At 38.4% G+C, this 26370-nt stretch overlaps 1 protein-coding gene and 1 long non-coding RNA gene across 5 annotated transcripts; one reads left to right on the top strand and one right to left on the bottom strand.

The window, feature by feature from the left end:
* Window positions 1-311: 311 nt before the first annotated feature.
* Window positions 312-15047, bottom strand: BCL6 (BCL6 transcription repressor). 4 transcript variants are annotated; one of them, XM_072408261.1, is made up of 10 exons: window positions 15025-15047; window positions 8545-8583; window positions 8126-8299; window positions 7395-7616; window positions 5943-6902; window positions 5570-5745; window positions 4902-5069; window positions 4262-4392; window positions 3839-3976; window positions 312-3213 (listed from the first exon to the last, which is right to left on the bottom strand). In XM_072408261.1, exons 3-10 carry the CDS (start codon window positions 8284-8286, stop codon window positions 3070-3072), a joined length of 2100 nt encoding a protein of 699 aa, XP_072264362.1. In that variant the 5' UTR covers window positions 8287-8299; window positions 8545-8583; window positions 15025-15047; the 3' UTR covers window positions 312-3069. The 4 variants fall into 4 exon arrangements, with proteins under 4 accessions (XP_072264362.1, XP_072264361.1, XP_072264360.1 ...); XM_072408260.1 differs by lacking the exon at window positions 15025-15047 and adding an exon at window positions 14921-14994; XM_072408259.1 differs by lacking the exon at window positions 15025-15047 and adding an exon at window positions 9694-14243.
* A 1144-nt stretch (window positions 15048-16191) lies between these two features.
* LOC140328556 (uncharacterized) lies at window positions 16192-23886 on the top strand. Its single transcript, XR_011920307.1, has 2 exons — window positions 16192-17416; window positions 23651-23886. It is a non-coding gene; the product is annotated as an uncharacterized lncRNA (long non-coding RNA).
* Window positions 23887-26370: the final 2484 nt, after the last annotated feature.

The raw sequence follows: 26370 nt of genomic DNA, 5'->3' as shown, positions 1-26370 counted from the left end.
AGGGCCAGCAAAGCTTCATTCATTCATTGCCAAGTTTAGAGCCTACACTGCTGTAGCAAAATCAAGAGAGGAAGCTCAAATGAGACAGATGCTAATATTCAGACCACAGACTTGGTACAGAAATCTTCTGATCTAATACATTCTTTCAATTATATATATTACCTGTGAATGCCGTTAAAATCTTACATAAAGATCTGTAAATATAAATGGAAGTTTAAAGAGATTTAAAAGGTTAGCATTTTCATGCACGATAATGAAGTAATGTTATAATTGTAATAAATAATACAAGAATATACACTCAGACAACTGTCTTGCTGTTAAAGATTTTATTGTTCTACTTGTACAGCTATTGTTTACATTGCACTAATGCAGTTTTAGAAACAGCCCAAACCCTGTCTCCCGGCAGTTCTTTATTAACAGAAGCAGGACAAAAAAAGCATTATGAAGTCAACAAAAAGGAGAATAAAAACAAGAAAAATGATTGACCTTTCCTAAAGATTAGTGACTAGCTTTAGGCTGTACCTTAAAGAAAAAAAAATGGGTTCAAACATTCATTAACCCCTTCACTGCCAGGAGGATAAGCAATAGGTTGCTGCATCCCTCTGGCACTAATGAGGTTAAAAGGCACCAAAGACAAAAAAATAAAAAATAAAAATTTACATATTTACAAACATACAATTAGAACAAAAAGTTACACAATCCTTCGACAGGGTGTCTGAGTTTTTAAACTTACTGTAAACCTTCACATCCAAAAAACAAATAAACAAAAAAAATACAAATAGACTGTTGCGTTTAGACAAAATATCTTCTCACGTACACTGGTGCAATACATTAAAATATCTTGTAAGTGCTCTATCACAATAAAACAAATCTCAGATTGGATTCTGCCCGCAGATACAATCTAAACCTTTGCTGTATTTCAGATATTTTATAGCGCTTTATAATTTTTTTTTTTTTTTTTTTAAACCTTTTCTGTTCTTTTGTTTTACATCTTTATTATATAGGTATATTTATAATATATATATAATTTTTTTTTTTACAACTCTGCCATAAATTCCATTTCCTTTGGTTAAAACTATAACAAAAGTTAAAGCCCTCTCTTAAAAAGCATTCACAAGAATTCTTTGTTCTAATTTTTTTTTTCTTTTAACTCATTATATCGAGTGCACATGTTGCATACCGTAAAATTTAAATACTTTTGTAAATTTTTCAAGGGTGCAAGAAAGTATGAGACTAGAAAAATATTGGATTTAGGTGCCTCCTAGTGCTGGTATAATATTGCAGTCATCGAAAAAAAGGCACCTTCTGGGTCACATCTGCCTAATTTACAAAGCAAGGCTCCCTCTGGACACCAGAGAGCCTCATTGTTTTTACAGAAGTGTCTAAGGCGGGGGTGGGACATGTGCCAAACTGTGCCCAGGGAAAAAAATAGATATACTATTTAAAGAAGTGAGTCTGCTATGACCAAGGCAATTCCAATGTCCTACCTGTGCTACCGTGACCAAGGTCAATCCAAATTTTGTATAGTCCTGCATCTGTAGCAGACAGTATTGGGGATAGAAGAAAGAAGTGTGCATTTATGCTCAAACCTCCCACTTCCCCCCAGGCATTAAGACAGGCAGCAGCCGAGGCAATACATGGCTGAGGGTAGCAAACCACACAGAGGTAGGGTGGGGCATTGCCTTCACCATTCTTCGCAAAATGCTGCTCAATACTTACTGCAAGGTAGGAATGCCCCTAGCCACAACACTCATGTACTGAACTAAATTGGTCTTTTAGCAGCCCAGAAACATACATTGATCTATATTTTCTCCTCACTTCCCAGACCTGTAGCACCTAGTACTGAAGAATAAAAAGTGCAATCAGTACTACCTGCACTTTAAAACACACAGCACTTTGCCCTCTAGATAGGAACACTTTGTGGAATTTTTAGAGCAGTGCCATGTAGGCATTTTCCATGCTAGTACTTTAAGCACACACTTAGTATTTCCATTAAAAGGTTTCATACTAAAGAGTATTTATCCAACACTAATCAAACAGCTATGAGAGCTTTATCCACAGCTAAGCACTTGAATAAGATCGCCATAGGTCTGTCTTACGCTTAAAAGTGCTAGCATCGAAAGCCCCATTCTTTTACATTAGTGCTTTTATATTTGTATACTCTGGTCTTTAACACACATTACATAAAATATCTTAAGGGGTTGAATTGAGGGTTTTAAGAGTTAGTTGTAGACAAGGTGCTTGTTTAAGTGCTTAGACTTTGTTGCATCCATAGAAAAAAAAATCTCCCCCCCATTATAGGGATTGGATATTGTAACATTGTTCTAAGGATTCATGTCTAAATGACCGGCATTCCCATTATGTACCATTTTCATTTAGTTTGGTTCTAATACCATTCTACCAATTAACACACTATAAGCCACTAAAAAAAAATAAAAAAAGGTGCTTTCTGCAGGATTTCTTGGCAAATATTAGCAAATAAGCAAGTTATAATAATGCCTTAATATAGGCTTAAAACACTTTGAACCTCCAATCCTTGTTGAAGTAAAAGAACCTTAAAATTTAAAGCTGGCACTTATACTTCAGCAACAGATTTTTTCCAACAAGCCATCGACTGTACAAAGCAAGGAGGCCTTACGATGCCACTACATACAGACTGCATTTCATTCACCAATATGGCTGATGCTTCGGACAATTTTTTTTTTACTGCTCCACAAGGGAGCACCAGTGCATTAGGAGCTGGGTGTAAACCTGCCTTTCATTTGTCCAGCCACACTCCAAATTCAGCCATTTTCATATCACTCAGGTTCCTTTGTGCTGAGAATTACAAGGATGAAATGATAAAGAGTGCATGGATACTACACCATACGAATATAGGAAAAATATATTTTATATATTTATATATATATATATATATATATATTTATATATATTAGTTTCTTTACACTAAAGGGTGCGCATTTCACATGACCAGGACAAAAATAAAATAAAAAATAGCTAAACCCGTTTTGTTTCACCCATCTGCACTAACAGGTCAAAGAGGCACTCCAGATTCTGTGTGGACAGGGCTCAGCAAGACTTTGGGAGATCCACTGGAAGCTCTGTTGAGGACACACGATACTGGACTTTTGTGTTGGTGATTGCTCCATGTTTTTGACGTAAATGAAGTCTCAGTTGGCTCTTGTGGCGGAAATGGAGGTTGCACTTTTCACACTGGAAAGAAGATTAACAGTAACAGATTTTAAAAGCTGAAGTTCAACAAAGCACTTGTATTACCATTACACTGGCAAAGAAAAAAAAATACATGAAATGGGGCAATTCAGAATAAATGATAAAACTGTAAGCAAGGACATGTGTGGCTACAAGGCAATGGCTGCCCATTTACCAATATTTATATGCAAATAAAAAAACATATAAAGTGCAGTAGTCCATAATAGACTTGTCAGATCACAAAAACATGAATTTCTATTACTTTTATCAGGTTACTGAACTTTGTGTATAAGCTAATTCATTCTCCACTTTCGTTAATAAAAGAAGCTGGATTGGTTATGGTTAAATGTATATTTATAAACTATTTACTTATGAAATGTAAGAAAGAACAGGATGCACCAGCATTTTCGGGCAGTATTCCACCTATTATATTCTTACATACTTGCATGTCAATCTTGCTAATGCAGAAACATTTAAAATAAATCTAATATATGTTTTTGTGTGTATATATGTATATATATATACTCTGAGTAATAGAATGAATAGTAAAGAAAAAAAAACACCTCATTGAAGGATAGATGTTGGCCAAATCTTGAATCAAACATGTTGGTCTGAGTAAGTAACTTACATGATAGGGCTTCTCTCCGGTATGAATACGAAGATGGCTCTTTAATGTCTGCAAGTGTCTGAATCTAGTGCCGCAGATCTCACATGGGTAGGGCTTTTCTCCGGTATGTATCAACACATGTGCACGGAGATGGGCAACCTGTAGGCATAAAGAAACAATTTTATTAATACATAGTTTTCTCTGAAACATGGGTAGTATAATTACATTTGGTAATTATTTATATACTGAACAACACTGTCACAAATCACAGGGTTTATAGCTTGGTGGAATGAAGTAAAAGGGTAAAAAAAAAAAATGTACAAAAGTAAAACCTGAAGTTGGCATTAGACTTTTTATTAGGCCTTGGCTATAAAAGTAAAGGCTTAGGTCTATTCTAAACAAAACCCATAATATTTTATTAAAGAAGCACTCTAGGAACTGTACCTGTACAAAGCGGGCTCCGCAGGTCTCACACTTGTATGGTTTTTCTCCAGAATGAATTCTTGTGTGCGTCTTCAGGTTTGCAGGCCGATTGAACTGTGCACCACAGATACTACAGCGATATGGTTTCTCACCTAATTGACAGAAAGAAAATATCCATTAAAAAAAAAAATCAAAGGATTTAAAGAAACTAAACAATTTATTATGACCCTCTCTAGGCTATATATTGGATTAGGCTTCCTAAAGTGAAATGTGAGTCAGAGTGTTTGCTAGGCATGTAATAATCCTGCTCTGCAGAAAAGGCAATGCCTATAATAAAAGTCAGCATAACTGTACATCCCCATAGTAACTTGGTATCCTGAAAGCTACACTGACTACACTGAGGTGGTTGTGCCCTGGGCACCCATTTATGCAGAATGCTGTTACACCCTCTCCCCTGCAATGCATCACATGTAACTTAGAAGTATATATTTCCATCTTTGCAACCCAATAAAAAAGTAGTGCAGCCATAGTGAATCAGAGGGCTGCAGCTATAGATTTTTTCCCCACATTTATGATAAAAAGGGGTACTTAATTAAGGTCTACTTTAAATCTAGTTCAATGCTGCAATGTGAATAACACAGCAGGGATGTCAGCAACACACCAGTATGAACTGTCTTGTGGCTGGCCAGGTTCCCCTTGTAGCGGAATGATGCTTGGCAGCGGTCACACTTGTAGGGCTTGTCACTGTGCATTTGTAGAGTGTGTCTTTTCAAGGAACCCTCCTCAGAGAAACGAGAGTCACATTCATTGCAGAAGAATGTACCATTTTCTTTAGAGGGAAACAAAAAGACATCATTAGAAATGAAGTGTTTGACCCTTATCTACGATTTATTAAAATAAATGATGTTTCCCATGATTTACTATACTATAAGCCTATAAAAGATGAAATGTGTTTTTTTGTGTGAAAAAACCTAACTGCTTTGGCATTAAACCACAATCTGACTCAAACCCAGAACACAATAAAGGACTTTTTATTTAAACTAGCACGGATTACTGTAAACTGAATGTATAGAAGGTAAAATTTTTCTACAATGGAACTAAACACAGGTCTGGCTTGTACTACAACCATTTTAAAGTTTTTATTCAACCATTTTAAAGTTTTTATCCAATGTACTGGTTGATTTTAACATCCAAAAAACGGAAGGCCTAGTTTGTGTTTTTGTTTATTTAGATTAAAGTCAATCAAATTTATTAAGCCTATCCCATAAACAAACTAAATTACAAGAAGCATACATGTCACACTTTATTTGGTAAATAATGGACACATACCACAGCTTGAATCTGAATATTCTGACCGAGTCTCAGTTATCTCTTCTCCAAAGTTCGAGCCAGGGGTGTGAGGACATATTTCGGGAGGGGACTGTGATGAAAACATGCTGAACTTAGATGTGTGGATGTAGAGAGGGGAATGACCTTCACTGCTAATGGGCGAGCCTTCCATTGCCCTGTGAAAACAGATTATATAAAAAGTTTATTGTACAGCCACGCTTCAAAGGGCACACAGCTAGAAAACTATATGTAAACTAACCCATAGCAAGCAATTACAATAATCTTTTACTGTTAATACTATAAAATGATAAAAGCTGAAACTCAGCTTTGAGTTAGAGCACATCATCTTTGTTAAATAGGCCCATGTGATTACCTGTTAACAATGTTGTTGAGTTTGCTGGCCTGCGGTACTGCAGAGTCGTCAGTGTTCCCGTTAAGCTTAGATGACATCTGAATGTCCAAGCTTTCAGACTTGACGGGCTGCTGACAGGAGGATTGAGATGTATAGAACTGTGGAGACAAGTTTCCCATTTCACTTTGAGAGGCACAGCCTTCTTTTTCATTCTGGTTGAGAGAATTAAGCAACTTAAATTTTTTCCAGTTGCAAGCTTTAGGGTCAGTAAAGACTTTGGACTCTGGAGAACCAGATCCCTGTGAAATGCGGGCATTTTTACTGCTGCTGGATTCTGTAGGAGAATTAGGCTGGCAATCTGACTTCTGGGGGCTTTGAGGGCTGACAAGACCCTTACGGTTTACAGGAGAGTTTGTTGGCTTAAAGTGCTGAGTGATTTCATCCTCGGAGGATGTCCGCTCCTCCTCTTTCCCTTTGTCACAGCTGTAGTATGGACTGCTTCTAACAGAGGGACCAGCAGACCGAGAGCCTGCCAGGACATTATAGTGAGAGTCACTATGTGGATCTTCTAGTGCTGCCTCCTTTGGAGAACAGATATTGTGGCACATATTTACAGATATATCCAAGACACCTTTCCTGTATTCTCCTAATACAGTTCTTGAATTTTCACCCGGCAGCACACTTTCCTTGGGATACCTGCTGGTTCTCTGCATTTCAGCCATTTGCACATCTCTTGCCTCATCCTCTGGAAATAGGAACCCATGCACTGGAATGTGACTGTACAAAGGATAGGAGGATGGAGATCCACTGTAAATGTTGGGAATGAAGGACCTTCCGTCACAAATGGCTGTGTTACGAACAGATACAGTATTTTCTGGCATCTCACAGTTTCTGTAGGCCATAACATCAGGAGGCAACATTGTCCTGCCTTGCAGAAATTCCTCTCCTCTGGATGGTTTCACAGAACTCACAATATCCTCACTGTCAAAAAAGACACACAAGTTGTTTGACTTTAACAGTATTACATAAGACAACATAACATTTGTTTTAACGTTAAAGTATCAGTCCATCCAAATGAGCTTTAAATTATAGGCAGAGTCAAGTGGGTCGTGTTAGTACCCCAGTTTTTATCTACTCTTAGAAGCTCCAATGGTGCAAGATTACTAATAAAACTGGTCCACCTTGGAATCCAACTCCTTGGACAAATTAGATCCCAAGGTGAAAACCTTGCCTCGTCGACGTGGTTCCCATTCCCTCTCTTGTATTCTAAACTATGTACAAGAAGTCTTGATGTGTACAGGCATAAGGAATCAAGTGCACAAGAAATGTTTGAATTAAGTGTCTGCAGTTTACAAAAAAAAAAAAAAAAAAAAAAAAAAACATTTTGCTTTTTGGATGGACAGACACCTTTAAACTTTTATAAATAAAGAGCAAAAAAAACAAAATCTGTAAATCAAAAGACAACGTAATTACCTGGACTTGAGGAACCTTTGACAGGTGTCTACAACATGTTCCATTTGTAAGTAAAGTGCAGTGCTCATAACTGCCATGATGCTGCTGTCTCTTAAACTAAGCCGTGAGGTGTACATGAACTCCAGCAGGACTCGGAACCCCTCTGCACTGATTTCTGGATCAAGATTTATGATGCTCATATTGCACTTCATCTGGTCAGTAAAGATTGTATAAAACAGCCCACTGTAAAAGATAATGGTTTGAAGATTTGCATCATCTCAGAATACAAAATACACTGTTTACACATTTCTTGGTTTTTGGTTATTGTGCTGCAGTGTAGTAGACACAGAGGAAACTGTGTAAAAGTTCAAAGTGTGCTATGTTCTGCCTGTAGGCTTTTGTATATCCTGAGTGTCTGTAAGGGGTCTGCACAGCTTGTTCACATCTAAGGTATTTCTCTTAAAGTTGAAGAAAAGGTCAATTCAAAGCTCTAAAGCATATTATCCCACCACAGATGCTATTTGCTATTCATGCAAGCATTTCCGTCAATAAATCAAACATATGTTAGTAGGTTAATTGGCTTCCACCCAATCTGGCTTTGTAGTGTGTGTCTTTCTGTGATAGGGTTAATTTTAGGGTCCCCTAAAAAAGTGTCATAAACGAACCCAAAGGCAAATAAACACAAATAAATAGGAGCATAGCACACACTCCCTAAAACTCAATAACGGCCACAGTTGAACTGACATGCTTACCTGCAAGCCATGAGGACGGTCTTGTGAGCTCGAAAGTGCTCCCTGTTCACGACAATAATCACATCTGTCAAAATGTCCCTACTCCTGAGACGGTTCAGGTTCAGGAGAACGTCACTGGCATGTCGAGTGAACTGAATACAGCTGTCAGTTGCCGATGTCATTTTTGCCCCTATCCTAAAACAAGAAAAAAATAAATTGTATTCAAACGAAGTAGAGATGATACCTGGAAACCTTTACAAGTCTAAACACTTTGGAGAATAGTTTGGTACTTGTAATAAATTACAAACAAGTTTCAACTTCCACTTTTAGCGGTTTGTGTTATTTGTGGATCAGTGAATCTTTAGCAGTTATGAAAGTGAAGTAATGTGCAGGTGCAACTCCCACTGCTCAGAAAATAAAAATGGCAAACAGACACTTACCCCAAATCTCAATTCACAATTCAAATTTCTCTTTGATGGCTGAAAAACAAAAGAAAAAAATAATATTCAGTATGATAGTAAAAAGAGAATGAAAACTTGACATAACAGCAGCAATTCATCTCTAGCAATCAAAGGCCTAAAGAGCAGAGCATGGACTGCTAAATCTGCCATGGTTGTCTAATGAATATATGAATGTGCAAGTTGTTGGAATTAGGGATACAATTAGGATATCATTGTTGCATTCTATATATGGAGGCTACTGTTTAGAACACTAAATATTTGTAAAATGCAAGGTATGCAGCTATATTGAGCAGAATCAATGGTTTAACTGCACAGTTAAATTCCTTTTGCTACTTTTTTCCCCCATCAGCTCCCTTGCCCAACAATAAATCTTTCCTGATGTAGGCTTTTTCAAAAGGCCTAAAGTACCATGTACAAGCCCACTATAAAGCAGCACCACCCCAGCATGTACATAGGGACTGTATTGAAGTTCACAAAACAAAGCATTACTTGCCAGGCTACCAAAGCCCTATGCGACTGGTCCAAGGAGATAGACTTATTTTCCAGTGGAAGTCTGCTCACATATTTGGGATCACACAGCAAACAGGGGATTTAGGGGTCAGTATCTTCTGGATGCCCGAATAGGTCTTAGGGGTCATTGATTACTCATTGTTCAATTACTTGATACAAGGAGCACAACTATAATAAGGGGAGAAGTTTTGTGGACAGTTTCTTTAAAACACAGGAGTATTCTTCCTCTTCTTTGGAACTTTGAAACTAAGCATTTCCCCATGCTGTGGTTTCTCCTTTTCCTGTACAAACACCTTCACATAACTCAACCTATGACCAAAGAACGATGCTTGCAAGAATATATCAACTAAATTCTAAAATTGTTGGAAGCTTCCTATCAGGTTTTCATAAAGAGTAACAAAAGTGCTGTGTGCAGTGATTTAGATCACATCCCAATGACATTGCACAGCGTTGTAGTGAGAGGTATTACTGTTGGCATAATTCTTCTAGCTGGTGCTTCACATGTACCTGGCAAAAGGGTCCTAGTTTAGGTAAATAACATTATATACCAGAGCTTCAGTATATACAAATCATCTGCAGATAATTCTGCAAGAAATCTTAAAATCTTGTCTTACCCACCTTTTAATTATTTATCCTTCCAAGGATACCATTTGGCTGGCCACCAAAATGTAAGGAAAATATAAAGGCTTGTATTCTTTTACTTTGTATATAAATTCTAAAATGTAGGTGTGAACCATATACACAATCAAACATCAAAACATAAACTGAATGTCTAAAGGAACAAGCTAATTTGTGGAACTATCAACACCCAAAACTCAATTCTTCCTGTAACAAGCTGTTTCCTGACTATGGATAACTTTTGCATACAGCAAATGCCACCAGGCTCGGTATCTCTAGGGTTAATGAACCGAGAGAGAAACTGTACACATGACACTACAAAACCGCTGGTCACACTTTTCCATAGAAATAAAAATACGCCCCAGTGGTTTCACTCACTTTTTTGCAGTTACCTTTTCAAACAAACATGTTAAACACAGCAGACACATCTGAAATCACAGCATTATGTCCAACTTTCTCTGTCTAGACATTAACTGTTTCCATGCCCATAAGCATGTTCATTTTAAATTCTAATGGAAACATTATTCCTGATGATCGAATTAACCCAAAGCACTTTACCTGATACATGAGGAGCTGACAATAGTCTCCTGTACATAAGTTTGCTGGTGGAGTATTAACTGAGGTGCATCCCATATTCCCACCACACATTACCTGCCCACAGATGCTATACATTAACATTGTTTTCAGCAGAGAGAAAGGGGGTTGGCATTCCAGCCATATTATTCTGGGAAGTATTTGACTCAGGCTGGGATTACTTCATCCAATGAACTCTGCTAAAGTAAACTTTCCTGGAAAGCCAACTTAGGACAGGCTTCCCCTGATGTGTGTGAGTATGCATGTATTATATATATATCAAAGTCAGACACTGCATACTGCCAATAAGAAGGAATGAAATGCTTTTATTAAAGTGTCCTAATTCTTAGATGCAGTAACCCTTAGGAGCAAATTGGAATAAACTCTCCAGCAGTATTCAATGGAGTCTAATTGAATGTTTAGGCTTCAGAACATTGCATCATATCAACTGCTTATTTACAGAGGCTCAAAATAGCCTACCAAGCTAGATATTGCAAAATAATATGTATGGTACAGTCAGTCACAACAACCTGTATTTGGCTTCTTCGTAACTTTTGTCACAATTTCTTTTTATTGCCATACTGAGATTTTTTTCTTCATTTTCCAACCCAGTCATTGAGGGAAAAGCTGGATTTGGTACCCCCAAAAGGAGCACAGTTAAAAAAAAACCTCCACAACTTTAATCCAAAGTCACTTAAATTAGTAAAATAAATTGTACTTTATCCCCCAGTTAGACAATACGGTTCCCCTGCCCTTTTAAGATTCCAGTAATAAAGCCTGACTTTCAGGAGACAATTTCACCAATCTACCACTAGATGGCGATACAAGCCCTGCCACTTGATGGTTGCAGATTGAAGCATTCTGTATTCTCAGTTTTCCCATGCCTAAAATGAACAAACATTAAACTCCAAAACTAGCAAACAAAAACAACCCGACTACTGCTTCCATTGTGCTGGGTTATATCAAATGTAATAACTTTACAATTTACACTATCAGGCTGAATAGATCTCTACAGTATGCAGAGCTGTTTATTCTAAGAAGCCAACAGGTTTTTTTCTGCAATGTACATAGAAAAAGGCCAAGCAATAGATCTGCCACTGCTGATTACATTTCAAAAAATTAGGATTTCTGCATTACAACATATTGATCTTGCTTCATGTAATATTCAACTGAGACCTCTACATATCAGATATGTAATCTGGAGTACATCTATAGGGGATACATTCAAATAAAAAAAGAATAGTGTAATGACAATTGTTTCAGTGAATTAAATCTGTTTCAGCAGCTATATGGCAGACCGCAGAAAAAAAAATCTTGTTCTTAGTTGATGAAGCAGAGAAGACGGAATGTTTCATATCAGCCAGCTCTAGAGATATAGAAGCCTGATCTTGGTTTCAGTGATGGGCATCTACAAAGCCTCTAAGAAAGTGTAGGTGGCAAATCTTTCTAATGGAAGCACTGGAGATTAGAAAGCAGAGTGGGATGTGTGATATCGCTGTGTAAGGCTGGTTTCATTATGAATGTAGAAGAGGTTCTGCCAGACACCCCGAGCTCCTCTTTTCTCTGTGATCGGCCCAGCCCTGCCAAGGCAGCAGTGCCAACAACATGAAAGGAGGGAAGCCAGAAATCATTCATTGTAGACCCCCCATGCCCATTTATCACACCCAGACACTGCTAGGCAATGAACACTCATCTACATGAGGCCTGCAAAGGAGAAGTCTTTGAATGTGTTCTTCACAAGGGCCAATTCTCCCCGTGTTGCTTTCAGGTTCATCGGATTAATTATTTAAAAAAGCACAAGCCGCCTGGGATTTGTGACGGACGGAGAGATCTCCCCGCAATGTTACTCATTGCTTATTTAACTGACAACATGTAACCGTATCGGAGAGGTGCACTATCCCAGGGTTACACCAAAGGACAGCACCTAAAGGGTTAACCCCGTGCCAGAGAGGGAATACCAGCCTGTGACTACCTATTAGAAGGTCGGTCATTTATCTGGGGGGTTACCCGGATTAGATTGGGCTCTATTATAGAATGCAATAATATTCTCTGTCAATAAATACAGCAACAAAAAAACTGTTTTAGTTATTTTGAAAAGCCATCAAAGAAAGCAATGAGAAGGTTTAATACATAAAAACTTGCCACATGCCTCTCCTCCTGTCTGTATCTGTCTGTCATTTGCAACCCCCTATTTAATGTACAACGCTGCTTATTATGTTGGCACTATATAAATACGGTTTAATAATGCATGAACATTGTATACAAAACAACACAATATATTAACAGCGGTGCCAATAGGCCCGTGCATCCATTGTCCTGTGCCAATCCCAGAATAACTGCCCGTTCTGCGCCCGGACTTTGATTAATGTAGCGGAAATCATAGAGAACATACTTCTCAGGATTACAAATGTCCTATTTACACAGGCATTCTTGAAATAGATGTGTGCATTCCTGTGCAGCACATCATTTCAGTTCCCAGCCCTCTCCAGGAAGGGGACATGCCTGGCTTTGGCCAGTGGGTGGCACCATTGCATCTCTTTTGGCCATCTCTTGGCACGCAGTTTCCATTATGGCAGAAAAAGTTGTTTTTGGATAAACACGCTCACACGGCCACTCTTGTGTTTTGGCTTTCCTCGCTTAAAAAAAAGAAACTATTTTTTATGGTGTTTTGAATCCTGACACAACATGTGATTTAGTTTTTTTCCACCAAGTCACCCTGGCTCCAGAAGCTAGGCTGGGAAATGAGTGTGGAGCTGGCATGGAGCTGCCCTTGGAATGTGGCGGCTGGGAAAAGGGTGAAGGAACACCTCCTTAATCATCTAACCTGAGCCCGGCTCACCCACCCTGCCAGGAGCATTCCTAACCTCCCAGGGGTGACACAAGACATTTCCTATTATGGGGACTTCTCACCCTTTTGTGGTTTGTGCCACCCAACCGGCTGCCACCATGTACAAACCCAAGGTAACCCAACATTTGCCCCCCTAAAGCCATCAATACATGACAGGTTCATTTTCTTTGCGCAGCCAGACAAGAAAAGCCTTCCCTCTGGTAGCAGCTGGGAAAGCAGGGGTCTCTCTGCAGAGGTTCAGGTTCCTACCCAGCCAGACTTCTAATGCTCTGCAGAGACCACAGACACCACAGGTTATTGTTATTTAGCCAAACAGATAGCAAGAACAGAGCAGACACCAAGGGTGACATGTCTGACATTAATAAAGAGGATTTATATGGCACCAACATATTACACAGCGCTGTACAATGAATAGGGACAGGCTGGCATCTTTGGGGACAAGTGGCAATCATTGCCCCCAGCCAGGGCAGAGGAAGGTCAGGGTAACCCATGTTCACTCTTCCTCCTGGCACATCGGGCTAAAAGATCTGTGGTCATTCCAGCTCTGTGGCTTTTTCCCTCAATGCCGGAGAGGCGAAAACAAGCGGCGAGTCTCTAAATTTAGCGATTCGCTGGGGAATTGGATTGCAGCCTGCAATAGAAGAGTGACCGGCAGGGGTCGCCCCATCCCCGAACGTCTCCCTCATTCCATGTTATTTACAAGTGCGGGGACCCGGCAGCGGCGTATGTGAGCCCAGCTCCCCCGACTGCTATACATGCGCCGATCAGCAGCCACATCTAATCACATACAGAAACCCGCTGTGTGACAATATAATCCATGTGTCACACATACACAGCACGATCCATACAGAAATCGCGTGTGCACCCCGGCCAACACAACTTCACTTTGCCAGCAAGATTTACGAGGCTGTCCGACCGTGCCAAGTCCGCTCATAGTAAACACACGGAGCACCGACACCCAGCTACGGGCACCCACATTACACAGCACCCGGATTATTATTATTATTACATGGGCACCCACATTACACAGCACCCTGATTATTATTATTATTACATGGGCACCCACATTACACAGCACCCAGATTATTAATACATGGGCACCCACACTACACAGCACCCCGATCACTATCACAGGGGGAATGACACCAAAACACGGGAATATTCCTAATAGAGAGTGAACCCACATCCCAGCACCGGACCGATCATTATCGTAGGGCACCGACACTACACAGCACCCGATTATTATTATTACATGGGCACCGACATTACACAGCGCCCGATTATTATTATTACATGGGCACCGACATTACACAGCACCCCGATCACTATCACAGGGGAGACACAATGACACCAAAACACGGGAATATTGTTATTAGGGAGTGCGCCCACATCCCAGCACCGATCATTACACAGCCCCGGGCCAGTGCTGGAGGGCAGCGAGCCATGCTCAGTACCGGGGATCCCGCTCCTTCCACCTGTCTAGACACCCCGGTGATCCCCCACCAATCAGGCACAGGTGCACGTCACAGCGGCTGGATGTGCCCAGACCCGGGAGCCCCATCCGATGGCACCAGGTGTGCCCAGACCCGGGAGCCCCATCCGATGGCACCAGGTGTGCCCAGACCCGGGAGCCCCATCCGATGGCACCAGGTGTGCCCAGGTAATGCACACATCTCCTCCAATGACAATCTGCACTAAACTCACAAACCCCACAAAACAAGAAGAGAAGCCGAGCAGGGAACCTCTACTCCCAGCCACTGGCATAGAACTAATAAAAAAAATGAATTAAAGAGAAAAGCGAATCACCTGGTCGGGCTTTCCTAGAAAATCCTTGCATCACCACTTCTAAGAACCCCCAGTTCTAAGAATCAACAGGGCTCAATTCTCGGAATTTGAGCTTCTGATCTTACCATTATATGCAGGCAGGGGAGGACCGAGCTCCTTCCAGCCAACCCCTTTCACTTTTCTCTCGTACACCGTACCGGTCAGGAAGCCCCCTGCTTCTTTCCAGACACCTTCCCCGGGGACACAAAAAATGCCTTTTACAAGTCTCTATATTTGTTTAGGGTCTGCTCCAGGAAAATGGGATTTAGGATTTTCACAGCCCCCTAACGTGTTGGTATGGCCCGGCTGGAGGGGTCACGTGCTGTGTCTTTGGCTGTGACGTAGGCTTTCAACTTGGAAGGACGGCCCCGAAATTCTCAGAACTAATTTGCTATTCTGTGACATAAGAGAAGGCAGAGAGACGGCGCACATATGGCATCCCCGGCACCCCTGCCGCTGGGCTCGCTCCGTGCTCGCCTCTGCCGGAGACAGCTTTATCTACTGCACATGCGCGGAATGATTCCAGGGCTGTTGGTGTGAATATAGAATGCTTCCATTGGGTTTAAATATAACACCATGGGGTTTATAAAGCAGTGAATCTGACATTCACTGAAACATTCCCTGGTGGAGAAACAATTACTGCATTTAAAACACACCGACCTGGAAGAGTCTCCATCAGAGTGAATGCCAGATTCATAGCTTTATCATTAGACCCCTATATGTTATCATTATTTATCTACTGCAGGGGCCAAACATTTTTATAATGAACAAAGGGCCAAAAAAGTCTGAATACCCCCGAGGTGCTATAAAATAAGAATACTCATTGAGTACAAATACCAGAACAACATTAATTGTGTGCATTCAAAGGTTCCGCATTGTGTGGATGGTGGGCCGATGTTACCCATCTGGATGGCAGGACGGTGCCCGACCTAACACTGGCAGGGGCTCTGTGACTGCTATAAAATATATACAACTTTATTTATGGCTGATACGCTCCTAAACCTGAACAGGACAGTCAGACAACAAAGAGACAACCCGCAGAGATACTAATAACCCCCTATTTATCCCCTGAAAAGCACCATCATAAAAGAAACGCAGCCAGGGCCCCTTGGGGTACAGGCAAGGCCCCAGGAGATAAAAGACCTCTTGAGGGATTGAATCCCTAGCAATATACTCCTCTACTTGTATTATAATATTCATGTAGCTGATCCAGGATGTGTGGGTGATCATATGTGCCCACATTGATGGCATGCTTTTAGGTAATGATTTACCATCCACTATCATGTAGGGTGATAGTATAAAACATGAATTGGCAGTCAACTAAAAACTGGAGGGGTGCAGGGGTTGCTTTAGCTCTTGGGGGCCCAAAGTGCCAGTGTAAGAACAATTCATCTGTCACAAGGCACAGAGGGTACAAGGCACAAGGCACAGAGGGCAGTTGTAGAAGTTGAAGACAGAGAGGTTTTTATAGGCAAAATGGGGTCCTGTGCAAACAAGAAGTGGGGCCCCCAAAACACATAATTCTCTGCACCCCCTGCTATTTTGTCATTTGGGAACCTGGCAATAGTCCACTTTACCTCTTTTTATTAACAGCCCTAGGCAGGGGTAAGGAAGGGGATTGGGGGGCAGAAAAGCTGTATTATTCTGTGTGGGGCAATGAGTATGGGGTTATAATTTCTGGGATTTAGCTGATATATTACCCGAGCAGAAGAAGTGCAGCTACCCCTGGCTATTCTTATTTTATGTTTATTTTGTATGTTGTTGTTAGGTAATACCCCCTTTGCAAAGGCAGGTAAAGAGGACATCTATTCTCAATGTAACCACCTGAACAATTTGCTCTATGCTAACCTACTAGGATGGAACAAACTATTCAGAAAACTTTGTACTGATTTTTATTGTGAACAATGCCCAATGCACAAAACCTGCGTTATTCGATGTATGTGAATTAAAGGTCTGCGCATGCGTACAGCCCCTGAACACGCGGGGACGAGCAGGGACTGTGCACATCTGCAGGGATTCTGAGGATGCCATATTTCATACAACACCGGATCCTGTTCTGTACTGTGTGTTGCACATAATCCACTTTCTGCACCCAGCACACAGGGGGACACTGCAAAATGCAAACAAATAAAAGGCTTTTTTACAATATTCAGCAGATGCCATCTTTCCACTGAACGCCCAAATCCTGGGCAAAGGGCCAGTGCCAAATCTGAGCTCCACACTGGCTGCTTTTGGGGTCCCCTGTGCCCCCTGTGAAATTGTGAACCTGGACTAAGAAGCATTACTCTGCTGGATGTCCCTTGGAGCCCTTGGATGTGAACAATGGATTTGTCCTATGTTGACAGATTTTTGCTTTTCTTTATTTGTATTATTATTTCTTGAAGCATCTGGCCTTTTCATTTCTAGGGACCTCAATTTACCTCTCAGCTCCTTCAATGGACTTTGTATTGGCTCCATTTATTCCATGGACTAGAAGTGGTATGGTATTGTGATATTTGTTCTATTTATTTGCAGAGATATAAATGTCATCTATTCAGTGACTTACATTGTGGGGTTTTTATTCTCATGTCATTATACCTTTATTTTTATATTTTGTTTAGAGTAAGGCTTAGTGTGATTTGTGTTCTTGCTGCTCTTGATCTTCCCATGTAAATCAGATCACTGGCTAAGGACACTGTGCTGGTAGTATAGACTGGGGGGTTATATAGAAATATAATGTTTTGGGTGCAGGGGTGGGGTTGATGTGTACAGGAAATAGACATTGATTTCTCTGTATGATGTATAGGCAGGTATACATTTCTATACACAATGTGATCAGGACTGAGAAGAAGCAGCACAAGTCTGCCATCAGTAGCTGGAAACAGGATTACAGCCCAACTAATCAGATTGACCATGGTTTAATGGTGCTGCCTGTGTCTAGAACATGACAGCTTTAAAAGTGACACAATGGCAATAAATCAGCATGCTTTGCTTCTATTTCTTCTTATATTATAGTTTATTGCATGCTGCACAAAAACCAGCACATGAAAGGGTTAATTTCTAAAGCTATACCTGAACCCTGCTATGGATTGTATAAGAATACCATTTGTTTTTACATTTATCCGGACTTGTTCTGTAATGGTAACTAAGATCTAATAGTTATACCATGGACTGGTAAATGACAGTCTATATGTGCACAGAAAGAATAAAACATTACATGCTACCTCACATATATAAACAGGGACATTCACTGGTTTGATTAAAATAATATTATTTCATTGCAACTTTCTGAACCCGCCAATGATTGATAACACTACTTGTGGAGTCTGTTGTGGGATTTTATACTGACTTGCTGATTTTATACCCAATATCTGTGTTTTATCATTAAACTCTGAGCCACCGGGGCCACCTTATTTACCAATAAAATGTCATCAATTATATTTATATATATTAAGCACTTTTCTTCCTTTTGTATCCCAGTGTATTTATACACTGAACATCAAATCATACTCAACTATTACAAGTTTATTGGTATGGCAGAACACAGTGTACAAATCTTATTGTATTACACATAACTTGATGGTGACAACATACAAAGAAGTGTAAACATCCACCCATGTGTGATTACCTAAAATACACCAAGTACATGGGACATGTCTGTTTATTTGGTTCCTCTGAAACCTAATTTTGGTGTTTGCAGTGAATACAGTCTAGGATGAACATGGCTTTTTTAAAATAAATGACCCCATAGTGTTAACCCTAAACATATCTGTGGCTCATACAAGCTATATTTTATTGCCTGCACAAATTATAGTATATTAGCTAGGCCTTGGTTCGGCCTCCAGGCTCATCCGACATGTGATAGGCCATGACCATATAGGACTGTTTTAGTCTCTTTTTTTTCATGACCTACTTTTGAACAACTAGGCAGCCGGAATTAAAGTTGCGAAAGGCCTGAGATCCAATGAGTGTATAGGTAGCCAGTATGTCTGATTTCATCCCTGACTCCGCATAAGTAAATACTTCTTATAGCTTTACCCCTAATAAAGCCAAGTGACTTTTTTTTATATAAATCCTGTTTAATAATAAGAATTCCAGATTTTAGGAAGGTTACACATTTGGATGTTACAGTAAGGAAGCAAAGAGGTTTAACCCCTTCCATAGCAGATGACAAAAAAAGCAATGCTTAGTGTTTGGTATTGCATGATATGTTATATATATGTTGATACTTTAATAACACAGGGTTATATGGTTCTAGGTTTTGTCGCACACTGAGGTTTTGGCTGCATTATCTAAAATCTTCTGTTCGATACTTCTCCATTTAAATTGATATATGTCAATGCCACCTAAGCATGTGGCTTTTGTCAATGCCCTTCTTGCACATGATCCTATTGCAGTAGATTTAAGCTATTTCTGATCCTTCTCCCAAGCAGAATATAATAGACAAGCACTGGTACTTTTCCATTGAGAACAACTGTTGCTTGATTTGTTTGTACCCTGCATGCAGAAGCCTTTCACATTACATTCCAGTCATGGGTGCATTCCCATGGGTCTTAAGCCATTACACAGATTTTGCCCAGAATCTTCACTTACTGCTTTCTATTCATTTCATTACAAAATTGACAAATTGATAATCCTGGTTAATCAATAACAACAGCCAAGACCGGTCAATTTTTAACTTATACAGAGTGCAAAGTCTGGATATTACAAGAGCTGCAACAGCTGTTCACTACAAGTCTTGTGAATGTAGACCTGTCTTTATCCAAAAGTTCTAACATTAGTAAAGATTTCTTCAAAAACTCTGAATCAATTGGAGGTATTAAAAGAAAAGAGGAAGTGTCAATCATTGTGAAGTGCAGCATTTATCTCACACTGATTATGAAGATTTCTTCTTTAAAGGCGCAGTGCTTATTGACAGATCAACCTAATAGCATGACATTTTTATATACCACTACAGAATACTTTTTCAGCATGTGCTAATGAGCGATTTTCAGATTGGCATGATGTCACAGCCTAGTCATCTCACCACCTGTCCTTTGCACTATTCACTGTTCCCCTAATCATAGTTAAGCCATACATTTCTGTACTGTGAAAGAGCCACTTTCACTTGCACAGTTGCGAGTGCCTATGCTGCTATCCAGGCAGTAATAAAACACCGGCTATAAAGTAAAATACATACCAATATTATATTTCAAGAACAGTAGAATTTTGATATTTTGAGATTCTGTGTAAAATAAGATAAAACACATTTTATAAATCCACATAAAATGAATTATAAACTATTCTGCAAGTAAATACTAATAAAAAAAAAATAGAAAAGCTATTTCCATACACATATATTAATGTGGCATGTTCCATATACTTATGTTCCATATACATCACCATCTCCAGTGACAACGGACATGAAAAACACTCCATGTGAGGATGACAACTTGTTGCATAGCAGATTCAAAATAGCAATGACTTATGTAAGAAAATGTTTGCAATTGAAATCACAGCAGCTTCATTTCTGTTTATTTGAAAAGAAGTGTCATATTTTTAGGAAAGGTTAAATCTTTACAAAAAACTCTTCAGTCGGCAGTAGCAATAATAACTGTGAGGGTTTGGTAGAACTGCGACATCAAAAGCACCCAAAATAAATATTCATAATATTCCAACAATTTTTATGGGTGCCTTAAGTCTAATATTAAGAGCGATTTATTCGTATTTATTGTCGGTAGTCTCTGGCAAATTTACTTTACGTAAAACCAAACAAACTGTTATTCCACAGCTGTAATTATACTATACTATTTTGCATTTTATTACAAGTCAGTTAATCCTAAGAGTAAGAATGTGAACTTTCTTGATGGTAGAAATAACTTCTCTCCAACGTAGACGTGACAGGCAAATGAAACCTGCCGATTTCCTCTGCATTGATGAATGCTGCATGTAAACATTTGCAGTTATTTGTCAATACTAATATTTATCAGCTGAGAATATTTAATGGCTCACTTCTTTAAAGGGGATCTAGAACTGGCCTCAAATAAGGCTTCCTTTGTAATTATAATGTTGTAATTTCATGTGTGTTATGGGGGAATGGGGGGGGGGGGGGTTGTGGTATAAACAATAGTTAGAAAACTATTTATGAAGGTTATATCTATGTATTAGGATGTTCTATATTTATTTTACAAATGTATATTTTGTGATTAAGGAGTCTTACATTTGCTATATCAAATTACTGGGGATCCAACAACCTCCTTGCTCATACTGTTATGTATTTTTATCTTTATTCCATCTGTCTGTGTGCACATGCCACCTTTACAAATACCTACGGGCACACTCATCTTTTAAGGAGAATATATCTGTTTTTGGACATTTACATATCATAGGATTTATGCTGTTATAACTTAACAGCGGACTTTATAAATGCTCAGCTATGCTAAGCATGCTACCTTCTCTGTGCTTTAGTCATGGCTGAAGTGTCTCCGTTCTCTGCTTTGCATCATGTCCTGTCAACTGTACTTTGACAAATTTAGACACAAGGGTCATAATGGCCAAACAAAGATTATCTTACTTGCTTAGCCTTATCATTCAAACTTTTGTCCTTTATCAGATCATGCTTGAGCACTGTCTAAGAATTGCAGGGACCTGTTTTTATTAGATACATGTAGTGTCAATTTTTATTTCCATTCATACAATGATATTTTAATTGGTTCATGTCTCATTTGTGTTACCTTGCTTATACAAAGTGCAGCATGCTTGAGAGCTGTGCACAGTTCCAGAGAAGTCCACATTGTTTAGTGATTTATTACAAAAGGAGTTCCCTTGTTTCTTTCTAGGTATGTTTAGCCCAGCGCTTAGATAATACAGATTTATCACATATTGGTACTAATCTTTATCTGCAGATAACACATGTATATATGTGTTTCATCCCTCTTTTTATTATCAGTGCAGAGCTTGGTTACGTTTGTGTTGTTCCTTTAGTCAATCATACAGTTCTACAAAAAGCAAAATAATTTTTTTTTTGCCAAATGTTCTTAAATTCCAGCTTATTTAAAAAGTAACTCAAAAAGAAAATATATAACTGCATAGCAAAAAGGCTTGGAGCTTTGTTCAAATATGGGTTGCAGAAATGCAATATACCATCACTTCCCTGATAGGGTTAATTTATTGATATTTATGTAGGTGCATATTTATGCTATAGGGCCATACAGAATAACATCCTATATCTCCATGTTTTGAGAGTGAGTTTCATAACTTAGTAGTCAGGGTGGTTTTGTTCAATGTGAATGTAATTAGGAAATCTTATAAATATATATATATATATATATATATATATATATATATATACTATGGGATCTATGTGCATGTGGATATATATATATATATATATATATATATATATATATTGTATGACATTTTCCAGAATTCTATAAGTTGCAGAGGGGACACAAGTGTTAGTAGTCAGGGTTGTTATGTTCAATGTGAATGTAATCTTATAAATATATATATATATATATATATATATATATATATATATATATATATACTATGGGATCTATGTGCATGTGGATATATATATATATATATCTAGTTGCAGAGGGGACACAAGTGTTTGTGTATGAGGGTTCCATCACAAGCATTGTGGTATTATAATTCTACCACATTGTTTGGTCATTACACATGACAATAGATGTCATACAGAATAAAGAAATAATGATATCGCAATGAAGTTATTGGCTTTAGAATTCTTGCAACAAATGACTGCATGTGTTTACTTCTAAAGACCTGTCATTTCAGAGAAATTGTAACAAACATAAGTTCTACAAATGACCAGATTCCTAATGCAAACCTAGGTTGTCTACACTTCAGTAAATCAGCCCCAAGTTTTTAAGTAGCAGCGATTTTGCACGTCAGCTGAAAATATAGACCTGGCTGTAGTTACGTCTGAAAGGCGTTATATTCTTCTTCCTTGTTGCCTAATGTTTTGCTCTGCCACATTCAAGTGTTTCGATTTTATTGCCATCAATAAGGTATTGCTATTACATAATAAGAGTCTTTCTTCCAAGAGTCTTTTTTTTATATTAAAAATGACACAAAACACCCCATGGGTTTGATTTACTAAATTAGTTTATATACTTATAAAGTAAAGTAAAGCTATGTTACGATTTTTCCTTCGGCGTGAAAAGATGATTGACTAGAATACAGTTTTACTCTATTCAATAGGATAAGTAAACATTCACTCTGTATGCCTTTTGTAAATCATTCATCATGTATCAGATGGCTGCAGTTATGTCACACATATTGCACACATGACGTCAAACAGTTTATATTAGATTTATTATATCAGCTTATACTGAATGGGATCCTTGTAGTAAATATAAAATAATTTAATACTAAATATAACTAAATGTGCTGGGGTCTTATAGCAATAAAGCCATAATAACCGCCATTTTAAATTAAATGCCACTACTATAGCTCATGCCTTTCAAAAACACGAACTAAGAACACTACACGTTTTATGTATATGATTCCATTATATATTAGGAGAGGAGTACATATCTATATACTGTACTATATAGACTATATACTTTTTTTGTCAAATACTATTTGCCAAATTCTGCCTTCATAAATCACCATCTATACCAATAGAACCAGGGTAGTAACTTACATCAAACTTTAACATTAGGTAGACCTGCTTTTAAATGGAATTATTAGTAAATTTATATTTCATTATTTTATTTTTTATTCTAGACATGAACTTGGTAGGAGGGTTTATGTACAGTGACCGTTCCCTTCCAAGTGAAATGTGCCAGTAAAAGAAGAGCCTTGAATACTTTTTTTTCACCCAGGTCTTCCCACATTGAGAATGATAAGTTTTCTGAACTTCACACAAAGGGGGTTGGTTTATTAAAAGCATCAAAGTTGATTTTCTAAATTAGAGAATTTGTACTCGAATAAAGATTTACTTCACGTATGCGGAAAACAAATCCTGTTTATTTATTTCACCTGCATATGACTGGGTAGTCAATGTAGACACAGCTACAGTTTATTGATTCCTAACTGCATTAGTAAGTCAGTAAATCTATCCAATAGACTGTTGTTATCTTTGCAAGTAAGTATTCACTTAGCTTAGCAATTAGGGGAAACTGTTTTTACTTTAAACATTCAAATATATAAAGAAATTAAAGAAGAGGGTTTTTAATCACAAATAAGAAGCTATTTGAAGTGCTAACAGCCAAGTGTACATTCAGTTTTTTCTCCTATGTATTTTAGTAAATCAGACCCTTTGATTATATGAGAGCAGGCAGATCCCGGAGGAGCATTATTTGTTACTGATTCTGCAGGCATAGGCTGTCAGTGGAGGAAATTTTGGGAAGCCTGCCAATGCCTCATATAGGTATATGCCACGATTAGCTAAATGCATGTAGCAGTTCATCAATGCTAAATGAAATAATATACCCTAACAAGTAGTTTTAGTTTTTCTAGTCAATAACACAAAACAGTCACATAAATAAAATACAGATTACCATCAAGAAGAAATACTTTACAAAAGCTTTGTTTAATTGTCTTTATTTTCATCTGTATCATTATCCAAGAACAAACTACTCTGCTGCTGTATAGCACAGGGACATTTAACAAGTCACAGAAGTCCTTGCCCCTCTGGAGCTAGCAGGCTAATTTCCGTTCCATGCAAGCAAAAAGGGACAATTAGGTGCCAATTAAAAAACAAGTGTGTTTTTTGGACTGAATGTATGGGCTCAGATTCAAGCTACAAATCAGGCCCCAGTGTTGCATGATCTGTGTGTTTACAGATAAAGCTAAAAAAATACGTGCGAAAAATATCTTAACCAATTGCAAACATCAGAAGCATTGCACAAAAAAATGTCATCCTAAGCAAGTTCTCGCAAGTGTAGTGATTCATTACAGATTTGCAGAGTTTGTAATTGCTTTTGTCTCTGATTAAAAGTAATATTCTGATTTAAAAAAGGAGTAAGCAATGTTTAGTTTGATAAGTAAATGTTCACATAGTTTAGGTAATAAACTGTTGCTCCGCTCATTTAAATACCCAACCATGCACAAAGATAAAAAGAATGTGCTTTTGCTTGCATATGTTTGAACTGCAGTAAAAACACCTTTCCACTATTCACTAAGCAAAGTGAAAAATCACTTGATGTCTACTTGGTGTGAATTTTCACTTGAAATGTGTATGTAAATTTAAGGAGCATCTTATGGATTATAATGGATGATAGACAAAGTTTCACTTATTTTACTAAGCTCACTTTGCTAAGTGAATAAACTGTCGCTATACCTTTAGTAAATTAACTTCATTTTGCTTGGTCTATTGAGTACCTAAAACTAAACTCTTGCTTTGGGAAAATGCTTTATCCTTGGGTTATGTAAACAGAGATTTAATTTACCGAATTCCCTCCTGTAGGCTCTACCTCTGTTTTTATGGGGAGGCTGTGGAGGGGCGATCGCATCCCCCACAATGGAAGACCAATAGTTCTCCATTATAAAGGGAGAAAGCCAAGTGCCAACCATAACGGTCAGCTGTAAGAGGAGGCAGGCACCGGGGGAGCGAGGGGTTAGGTAAGTAAAACGTCTTTTATTCCTCCAAGACCTAATCAAGCATTAACATTTCTACAGTGGCTTATGTAACTGAAATGTAAGGTACCTGCAATGTCTGCCAGGTATGGCCCTTGCATCACTATTTCGCTTACATGTCTACTGCTGCCACATCTTGCTTCCCCATAGATGGACCCTTCTTTTAACATCTTCAAAATATTCACATGTTCTTTACTTTTTCCAGTTTACATTTGGATGCCTTAAAAAAATCACAAAGTGCCTTACGCATGGAAAAACTGTTTAATGTGAAATTCCACATAACAACAAATAAACTTTCAATAGTTCTATATATACTGAAGTTTTTAAAAAAATAAGATAGACATACAATAGGATGACAGATTTCTGTGAGCAGCAAAGCATTTGACCTTTAATATGCTTTTTATACATCAAGCTCCTAATGTTCTGATGCTGTCAAGAGGTATCCATTTATCTTTATGTAAACTTTCCATCTGTTTATTTATATGCAATATTTTAAAATATGCAGCATAGTCTACTGGAAGAGGCAGACATGGAGGCTCACAAAATATATGCATAGTCCCTTGTGTTGCTTGTGATGGATAATGGAACTGAACAAAATAAGTCAATGAAATGGACAATAAGGGGTGACTTTTTTTAAAAAGTAGTGAATGTGACATTCACAAATATTCACTGATAGTGAATTAATCACTGTAATTTAAACACGTGCACTAGGAAGATTCCCTTGCAGTAAATCTATTAGATCAGATCAGAGTTACTGCTTTATAGAAAAGCCACTAATTTTTAAATCTGAACATTACACATTCACATTTCTAATTTATTGCAATCTGTCATAATGCCAAATACATAGATGACAGCTTTCATTCCCA

Source organism: Pyxicephalus adspersus, chromosome 4, assembly GCF_032062135.1.
Source record: "Pyxicephalus adspersus chromosome 4, UCB_Pads_2.0, whole genome shotgun sequence".
In the NCBI taxonomy this organism is placed as follows: Eukaryota; Metazoa; Chordata; class Amphibia; order Anura; family Pyxicephalidae; genus Pyxicephalus; species Pyxicephalus adspersus.
Note: the sequence above shows the minus strand (reverse complement) of the source record. Positions and strands in the feature narration are given on the sequence as shown.

Excerpts from the sequence above, each read along its gene's own strand:
- BCL6 (XM_072408261.1), bottom strand. The coding sequence starts at position 8,286 with ATGACATCGGCAACTGACAGCTGTATTCAGTTCACTCGACATGCCAGT. Across the intron at positions 4,393-4,901 it reads CCACAAGACAGTTCATACTG|GTGAGAAACCATATCGCTGT; the intron begins GTGTGTTGCTGA and ends TCTGTCAATTAG. Across the intron at positions 3,214-3,838 it reads CCGGAGAGAAGCCCTATCAT|TGTGAAAAGTGCAACCTCCA; the intron begins GTAAGTTACTTA and ends TCTTCTTTCCAG.